We start from the raw sequence: 9,659 nt of genomic DNA, 5'->3' as shown, positions 1-9,659 counted from the left end.
ATGCTTTCATCTCTTTTACTGTAGTCCAGGATGTCTCGTACTGCTTTCTTTCTTTAGCTCTGGAATTCACTGTTTGGAAAGACTGAGGCAGACCAGATGCTTATATAGAAAGTTTGGTTGATAGATCTTTTGTCACTTTTCCTCTGGTAGGTGGAGCCAAAAAAGAATCTGTCCTGAATATTTCTTCCTAGGATGGGCAGCAGGAGAGGAGACTACAACAAAAGGAATTACTTAGGGATAATTTTCCGTAATTATCTCCCTAATTACCAGCATTTCAATAAAAACACAGCCAAAAGAAAAGGTAAAATACTAAAACTTTATGTTTAAACACTAATTTCTGCAAGCATCCAAATAAAACAATATCATGAAAAGAGATCTCTTGTTCAAACACCGCAATGCAAAGATCCACAGCTCTATCCAGGAATGACACAAATCAAAACAGAAATGGCTATCTTGCGTGTACCTAAATTCCCCCTTATATGTATCCTGAATGCATACGGCTTAAGAAAAGACCAGGCCCACTTACAGAAAAAGGAGCAGAATTCTTATACTTCAGTTCTGACCTGTATGTGCCAGAATTGTGACTGTGCACATATCCTGGAAACTGGAATATCCACAGGCAATCAAATGACATACCTGGTTGAGAGGACTGATAAAGGGACTTATTGCCCACAAGCAGAATCATTTTTCCAAATTAGCCTGGCCAAGAATCATATATTCTCTTTATTTCCTGTTGCCCACGAAATCCACAGCTTTATCTACTTTCTCCATAACAACTCATAGACAGGCACCTATCTAATCTATTTCTATTCACACCCAGTCCAGACCAGGTATTAAGTGTTCATTGAAATGGATCTTGTCTACTGTAGACTGCCTAGATTTCAACAGTCAGAGCCGCTGGGTGTTCAGCACTTTTGAAAATCAGGTAATTTATTTTGGAGCCCAAATCTGTATTTAGGAGTGGCCCAAGTGAGTATGGAATGTCTCTCTTTTTGGGTGAATGTGGGGATGTAATTTTGTCTTTTGCAGCATGCCCTCAGTTTTGATCAAATAATGTATCTAAGGGAAGAAAACAGTGAAGGAACTTGAATAGAATTTGATTTCAGTGGGCAAGGATCAGGCCCATAATTAACATTTTTCAACTGATATTACAGAAATGATGAACTGCAACATTCTGAAAATAACCTGATTGTAGTTCATTTATGATGTTTTTCACTTTAAAAGTTCTTAAATATGTGGTAAATCAGAGATTTTAAATATTTTGTGAACAGAACAAACAATGAAATTTTAAAACCACATTTATTTTTAATACAAAATCTGTTGCACTATTACAGAAGTGAGCCTGTATGTGTACTCTTACATGCACAGATAAATTCAGCATCTACAATTAAAGAAGAGTAAAATTTCACTTCATTGTTACCAATACCATTGGGAAATCTTATTAAGAAACTCTCTTTGTGCTTTGTAATCAGTGTTATATAGTTCATTTTTTGTTTTTGTTTCCATAAGGAAAATGGATTATGGAAAGCTTAATGGTGCAACAGAAGCTTGTACGGCTGACTTCCATTTGTGATTACTTCAAATTGTGCTTTACCTACAATACATACATAAAAGCTGCAAGGTGTACTATGGTCTAATGTAATCCACAGACACAAGCTCTTAAGATAATATCTAGAAATCTGCAGTAAATAAGTAGAACAGTTCACTATTTCATTTTCACAGCAAAAAATATATATTTAAGTAGATGCTTTAAAATACTAAGCACTCCATTGGCTGTAGTACTTCTTACACAGTACAACATAGGCTTTTTTGTTTTGTTTATTTGTTTGTAACACCTAAAGCATATAGCATCTACACTTTAAGTGTATTTACAAATTCAACAAGTATCTACATATAAAAAGCATACTTAAAATTAAACTTGATGCAAGTTATGAAAAACCAATTTATTGGCAAATGAAACTGAGCATTCCTTCAACCATAGGTTGTTATAAAATTTCATATTTGGAGGTAAATCGTTTGATTGATATAGTATGTGAGAGAATATTTTTGTAACTGATAACAGTAATCCTTTACCACTAAACCTTGTTAGCATTTGTCAGATTCCTTGAATTCTGTGGTTCTGAGCAGTAATCTACACACTGCTTTCATGCTGTAGATAATTTCAAAAGCTGCCACATGGGTCAAGCAATGACTCAGAGGAAAATGTGCTGTTGCTGGCATGGTATTTTTTTAACATATTTTGCAAGAGAGTTTTAGGTTTTTGTAGCATTAGTAAAATATCTGAATTCAGCCATTTGTGTATAAATTGTGGAAGGCCATGAAATGACGTTGTGCTCTAATTGTCTAAAAGCTGTTATTTTATCTTCAAGGAAAAAAATCATATTGTGCTTTGTGTAATTTAAAAAATGTTATACATTGCATTTTGCAGCTCAACAGTTTCATAACATCTCTGCTTTTTACCAGTTACTTTGTTTGGCAATGATAGTAGTTCACTAATCACAGTTTATTGCACCAACTTAGCAGTGCAGTGCATTATGGAATGCATATTCTATAAAGGCACTGAATGTATTTTGCCCTGTGTCTTCTGGAATATTTTGTCTTGTTTTAAAATTTCACTTCAGTGACTGTACAAATTCCAAAATGCATTGCCACGGATATTGTTTTATGTCTTAAAATCAACCCAACATATACAGGATGTAAAATGGAACACTGTAGTGCTGTAATACTTGATAGATTAGGAAGGCTATAAAGTAATAGGAACAAAGAGCAGATAACAAGGTCTCAGTAAGCATCAGCAAATGCAAGTGTCATAATTAAATCATTTAGCAATTATATACCATACATACTGTTCCTAACTGTCTTGCAAAAAGACATATGATAGCTAGACATTAAGTCACCAATTTCACAACAATGTCCACAAAGACATTGAAGTTCTATATAACACTACTATAACACTCTGACAATGAAAACGGAATTCATATCCAGGGATTCAGCTGAGGACTGCATAACAAATATCAAACCAGATTTTAATAGCATACACAGGTTTATCTGTGAAATGTGTAGCATTTTTCATGCATTATACTGTATTTTCGACATGAAATAACATTATCAGATGATGTTATATTATTTTTGTCAGTTTCTTTTTTTAAAAAAGCAAAAATACTCAACTTCAGAGCAAAATTTTTGAGTTTTGCACTTTGATTTATACTAACGTATCACTTACTGTGTTTTTATAGTGTGTAACTGTATTGACCTATATGTTCTCATAGGATAAACATCTTGTTGCTAGGAGCTTTGTCACCTGTATGTCCTTAGCATGAGAAGGAGGATGCACAAGTGCTTTAAACACAATGGAAAATATTATAGGAAGGGAATTGAATTTCTTGATTAAACAAAGGAATTCATGGCATTGACAGGAGAAGGAGCCTCAGAACTTTCATTTCCTTCTGCAGGTTCTTTCTCTTTTTTACCACTGTATTGTCCAATAAAGGAGCCATCCTCATTGAACTGACCATTTACACCTTCGCCATAGTCAACTAAACTATCATCACTGTCCTCCTTTTTCACAGTCCTGTCTGAAGGTGTTCGGCTTCCTTTCTTTAGGGGTTTATGATCTTCTGCGTCACTGGAAAAAATACAGGAATTTCAAATAATTAATAGACATATCATAATTTACAAAAGCAAAACCAAAACAAACCATACATGCAGACTTTTAAAAAGCATGTGCCCAGTCCTACAATCCTGCAGTGCCTTGTAGAAACAAACTGATATGATAAATACATCATGTAGAAATGGTTTAAACATACAATGTCTTCAGTAGAGGGAGTGCATTTTTTCCATCGTGCATGGTTTTACAATGAGAAGATATTCTGCTCTTGATTTGGAAGCAAAAGAACTGCACGCATTAAAAAGGGGGTTGTTAACATTATAAGAGCAAGTTCTTTGTTCTTTAAAGAAAAAGCTTATGCTGTGCCATGAAGTTAGTCTGTTAAACTTCGTAATTCACTGATTTCTTGAATATGAATGAAGAATGAATTCGGTTAAATGAAATATATTGATTTTTTGCTAGTAAAAAAGAAAAAAAGTGCTGCATTTCAATAATTTGTTACATTATGCAGGCTAGACTTGCAATTTTCAACCTTACCTTTCAAGAGACCTATATATTCCATTAAAAGGGTGCAGAAGAAACAAATGAAAATAGCCTAAGAAGAAAAGCAGAGTCCATATCCTGATAATGATCAGTATTCATTTAATAGGAATTTGAGCTTATAATTGCTAAAACATTCAATATGTTCAGACACAGAAACTATTTAGTTGAATGCTGATAACACAGGGTAGTTCAAAGCATGTTAAAGATCTTAGAAATCTTTTAGTTATGGAAGAAATGCTTTACTCTATTTCTTTTATCTTTTCTACCACCACCCTGTGGGTGTATGCACATAGAAAAAGTCTGCTTAGACGGTTAGCTCTCTATTATACTCCTGACTCAAATAAAATCTACACATGATAGGGTCCAAATTTAGTGCAGCAGACTTTGCTGGGCTGTGTTTAGATCTGGCTTTTTTTTTTTTCCCTGTTAAACAGACTGTGGATGACCTTGAAGCTGAAGACATCAGCAGTAGTTCAAGCTGTGACTTCCTACTTAGTAGCCGTTGGGTTAAGCTGCACATTTAAATGCAAAAATGTAACCTGAACACATAATAAAACACTCAAGCCCATATACATATAGGGCATAAAAGGGGTCGACAAATGTGTTTTATTTATTCACAGATTCACAAATTACGGGGGTGAAAAATAAATAGTTATTAGGAAAAGCAAAACTTACATTGTGCCATAGTAACCCAGAATAGCTTGTTAACTTTGGACATATATTCAGCAATGAGTGTTTTGAATTAGCTGCACAATTCCTGTTAGTAAATTATTTAATTGCTCACAATATCTGTTTTCCATTCTTATTTTAAGGGATATCATCATATAATAACCAAGGATGTACCATTGTACAGCATGCACAAGAGCACACAGATATTGATTCTGTTGATTAATATTCTGCTGAAATGCACTTTACCGTCATTACAAACCACTAAGCCAACTTTCTATCACACAAGATACTTTTTACATTATCACCCCTCTATCTAGGCTACAGAACATCCCAAATGGCTGCATCTTAAGAAAATTTGTCATCTATACGCAGACCTATATTTACAAATAAATACATCACTGTATTTGTTTTTATATCTACACATAGACAGAGAGGAGGTGTGCTATTGTATCATATATGTGCATTTAAGGATTTAATGTTAGAATAAAAAAGTCAAGTGACAAAGGAGTTTCATTTGTGGCTACCTAGACATACACGGCATAAGGATCCAAATAATATCATCCATTTTCTCTGCCTGCTTTGGTGTCATGAGCATACAAGGTATTAACAATGACAAGAATTCTACTCTACAATTTGAACAGCAGGACTGCTCACAAAAACAAGAGTTGGCAGTGGGTGTGGTGGGCTCATGGTACATCATGCATGCAAGCGCCTGTAATTACATACACAGCCAGGATGCTGAGTTGTTTCTTGTTGGAGCTCTCATTTTGGCAGGGCATTATATTTGTCAGGATGAGGAGGGAACAGTATATTTACACATCTTATGCTTGAATATCCTTTTAGCTAGCTAACAATAATGTGATTTAGCCATTTTCAACAAACACTACAAATGTATGTTCTGAATCAACTTAAGATGCAACACATCACTTCTGAGTAGCACTATATCATGCTGTATAATACTGTATTAATCTTTTCCATTTCAGTCAAATATCTGAATGCAAGCAACAGATCCACAGTCAGACAGGCTACAGCCTAACTGAGCCTTATGTGGCTAGAGCTTCTAGTCAGCTTCATCTCTAGTGGTAATATTACTATATCTGATGAAACAAACATATATATATTTTAAATCTGTTTAGTATCCACATGGAAGACTATCTCTTCACCCTCCTTGTTCCATTCTTTCATGACATATAGCTCACATTTGTGAATTTGGTCATTAGAACTGCTGTCTAGGAGACAGATACATTCACCACTTCAATTTTAAAGAACATGCTTTTTTTCTGAAATACTGTTGTGGAGTTTGTAATGGTCTGTATATAACTGCAGTTAGTAATGAATACTGCATGTGTGATCTTCCAGTTTAATTCTTGTTTAATTCTAAAGCATTAAATCCGTAACCACCACTTGCTACATAGCATGTGGTGTGAAAACAGAAAAAAAAAAAAAAGAAAGATTTCTTGCGCCACACTTTCTACATTACCCGCTGGATCGATGGGCTGCGATCAATCCAGTGGGGGTCGATTTATCACGTCTAGACTAGACGCGATAAATTGACCACCGAGCACTCTCCTGTCAACTCCGGTACTCCACCAGGGTGAGAGGCGCAAGCGGAGTTGATGGGAGAGCATCAGCCATTGATTTACCGCAGTGAAGACACTGCGGTAAATAGATCTAAGTGCGTCGACTTCAGCTACGTTATTCACGCAGCTGAAGTTGCATAACTTAGATCGATTCCTTCCCCCTACCCTCCAGGGAAGACCAGGCCTAAGACCTGATAAGTTGTTAGTCACGTATAGTGACTGCTTCATAAATATTAGGCAGCCCAATTCATTTCTAGATTGACATTTTAGAAATGCAAAATGAGATCCTGCATAATTTTGTTGTATATCTAGAATGAAAATCCTGTTCAGAAACAAAGGGAGTATCAGAGGTTATGCCTCATGCTTCATGAATGTATCTGTTTCCAAATGTTCAGATAATCTTCGCTGAAATGAAATAAAACACACAATATAATTTAAATTTTGACATACATGCTGCAATGCAAAAAACAGGGTTACAGTTATAAAATACAAAGATATAAATTAAAATACATAGTATAGTACCAGCAGAAGAGGCAGCAGTCATTTTATACTAATGTAAAATCAAGCTACTCAGTCAGAAAATATTACATGCTTTTGTGAGGTTCTCAGTGAAGCATGCAAACTTGCTTCTTGTAATGTCTTTAAATAGCTAATGAGTCACCACAACAAAATATATTTTGTGTGTATATACATGTGCATTTAATACAGTGAGAACAGTGAGGTACAGTATGCTGATTTTACTGGGAATTCACCTGAATAAAGATTTGGGAGAGTAAGAATTGCTGTCAAGATTTACAAATAGAGATGCCTGAAGGTAGGCTCGCAAATGTATATTTAGACATCTAAATAAGTGGTTTGATTTTCAAAGTGCTGATCAGCCAGTTCCCACTGAATCTAGGCATTCAGCTCCTTTAGGAATCAGGTCACCTCTTGTACACAGGCTCCTAAATTTTCCAAAATGATTGCTGATTTGGGGGTCTCTCAAATTTTGGGCATTTAGCTTGAGACATATTAAAGGGGACTAATTTTCAGCATGTATCCTAACTTTCAGCACCCATTTGTGAAAATCTTGGTCAATATTTACATGATCATATCAACTGCAACATTTTCAGGATAAAACAATCCATATAACACAACAAACCTTTAAAAATGTAACAAAATCATTATTGCATACGTAACTATTTTGTTTTGTTAATGCTGGTAAGCACTGCACAAAAGAGTCTTTAGTTGTTCCAGAAATTCTGTCCAATTTAAAAATGACAAAAAGATAATTTCCTTCTCAAGAGTTCAGAATGTAAATCATTTAAAATTTCTGTACTATACAGCATATGATCAATTTAATTCTTATGCTCAAACAACAAACTTGTCACCTAGTAAGAATCTTGCTGACCTACAGATCCAAATATTTTGTGAGCTGTGCTTCAGTTAGCTTATTACTTTGCCAAAGTCTTTGAATCTTTTTTTTTGTTTGTTTGTTTAAATTTACTCACTGTGAGATGACAACGAGCAATAATGATGGTATTTATGGCACTGAATTTTACACAGCCTGGTACAATAAGCAGCAAAGAAAGCTCATGGAGAAACTATGTATTGCTTCCTATTCCACTGTAGCACCTTGTACTTAAAATGCCATGATAACAAAGTATTTGGACTTAACTGAAGAAGTTCTCTGTGCAGAATAACACGTGAGCACAGGTAGCTCAGTTCATTACTTTATGGCATACAAGTAAATAAATACTTTATAATTGTATCAGAAACATTTGTAACAGCACTGACTTCATACAATTATTGTACTTCCTACAAAACAAAACAGGATCTTTTTACTTATAAGTTCCTTTATGTAACTTATATTTATTTTATTTTATTGGGGAGGGGTTACAAAATGTATTTATAATCTAAATAATTAAAAAATACTTACACAGTTGGTTGCATTGGGTCTGTGATTTTTCTATATGCTAGTAAGGATGCAGATTCTATTGTCTGTATAATTAAAACAAACAAACAAACAAAACTGCAGATTTACACAGGAGTGTACCTGCATGGAGGTGGACGCTGGCGTGAACGCACAGTTACAGCATATGCAAAAATCAAATCTGGGCATGGGGATTCCCTCCCTTTTTGCACCACAGAAGTAAAGTAAGAAGTTCTGCCAAAGTACTGGCAGTGGAGAAAGCAGTTGGGGTACCCAGGGAGCCTTCCACTCCTCATTTGGGAGGAGGGAAGGTAAGAATAATGTGATTTTTATCAACCTGGATTATGGTCAAGACTTGTGCTTAGATGACTAACTATTGAAATTTTGGAGGAAGGGAGAGAAAGTGAGGGTGAGGGAGTGAAAAAAGGAAGGAAAGAAGGGAAAAGGAGAGATGGAGGGGTAGACGGAGAGAACATGAGAACACTCATGTTTCATACAGTGCTTTTATAACCCTGGGGGTGCAAAACAGAGAAGGGACCCTGGTGCTCTGGGAAAATGAATGAGTTTTCAATGTGTTGCCAAGAAGCATATTGCACAAAACAGCTGAATTGTCTCATTATGAATTCTGAAGCCCAAAGAGCTGTAGAATATCAGCTTTAGAATGTTTAATAACTCTCTGCAAAAACAGATTGCTAAAGCCAGAAATTCTGTGAGGCTTGCTCTTCTTGTTTATGGAGCTTCATAAAACTATTCCAAAATACAATCATGACAGATCATAAAATCCTCTCTTTCTTAATGATTTTATTCAGTGACTTATACTTACCTACTGTAATTTTTAACATGAAAATAAATTACAAATTTACTGAAAAAATTTGTAGTGAAAAATTTAAAACCAGTATTTTGAAATGTTTTGCACACACACTACACATAATTAACATTGAGACAATAACTACCAGGAACAAAATAATAGGTGTGAACATGTATGGATTTTGCACTGAGATGAGGTTGCTATCATAGTAAGCCCAATGACATGCGTGCTATTTGTTGTGCTAGAACCTAACCTTAAGTTCCCAGCTGTTTAATAAAGACTGATACTAATGGATGGCTATACATTTTTCCCTATTATCTTATATTAGGAACCTTTGCTCTTTAAAATTAAAAGGCATATTTTGGAAACACAAATTAAACATCTTGAATAAAATGGAAACAATCATATAACAAAACTACTTTATTTTTCTTCCTGGTTTCATGAAACAAATAGCAAACTTGCAGCTGATGGCTGAGATGAGTGAAAAAGTGGGGAGGTGGCGACGAAGAGCTTCACTGTAGTGAATTTAAGAATATTTGA

At 35.0% G+C, this 9,659-nt stretch overlaps 1 protein-coding gene across 26 annotated transcripts in view; it reads right to left on the bottom strand.

Annotated features, from left to right (window-relative positions):
• Positions 1-297: 297 nt before the first annotated feature.
• Positions 298-9,659, bottom strand: part of NRCAM (neuronal cell adhesion molecule) — a 364,115-nt gene continuing 354,753 nt past the window's right edge. For 24 of the 26 annotated variants that reach the window (XM_050936052.1, XM_050936050.1, XM_050936060.1 and 21 more), the window contains one exon: positions 298-3,625. In XM_050936052.1, the coding sequence (XP_050792009.1) occupies positions 3,388-3,625 (238 nt within the window). In that variant the 3' untranslated portion in view covers positions 298-3,387. Of the gene's footprint in view, positions 3,626-8,317; positions 8,380-9,659 lie in introns of all 26 variants that reach the window. The other 2 variants (XR_007772049.1, XR_007772048.1) reach the window with 2 other exon arrangements.

This window comes from Gopherus flavomarginatus, chromosome 1, assembly GCF_025201925.1.
Source record: "Gopherus flavomarginatus isolate rGopFla2 chromosome 1, rGopFla2.mat.asm, whole genome shotgun sequence".
NCBI lineage: Eukaryota > Metazoa > Chordata > Testudines > Testudinidae > Gopherus > Gopherus flavomarginatus.
This window is presented reverse-complemented; position numbering and strand designations above follow the sequence as displayed.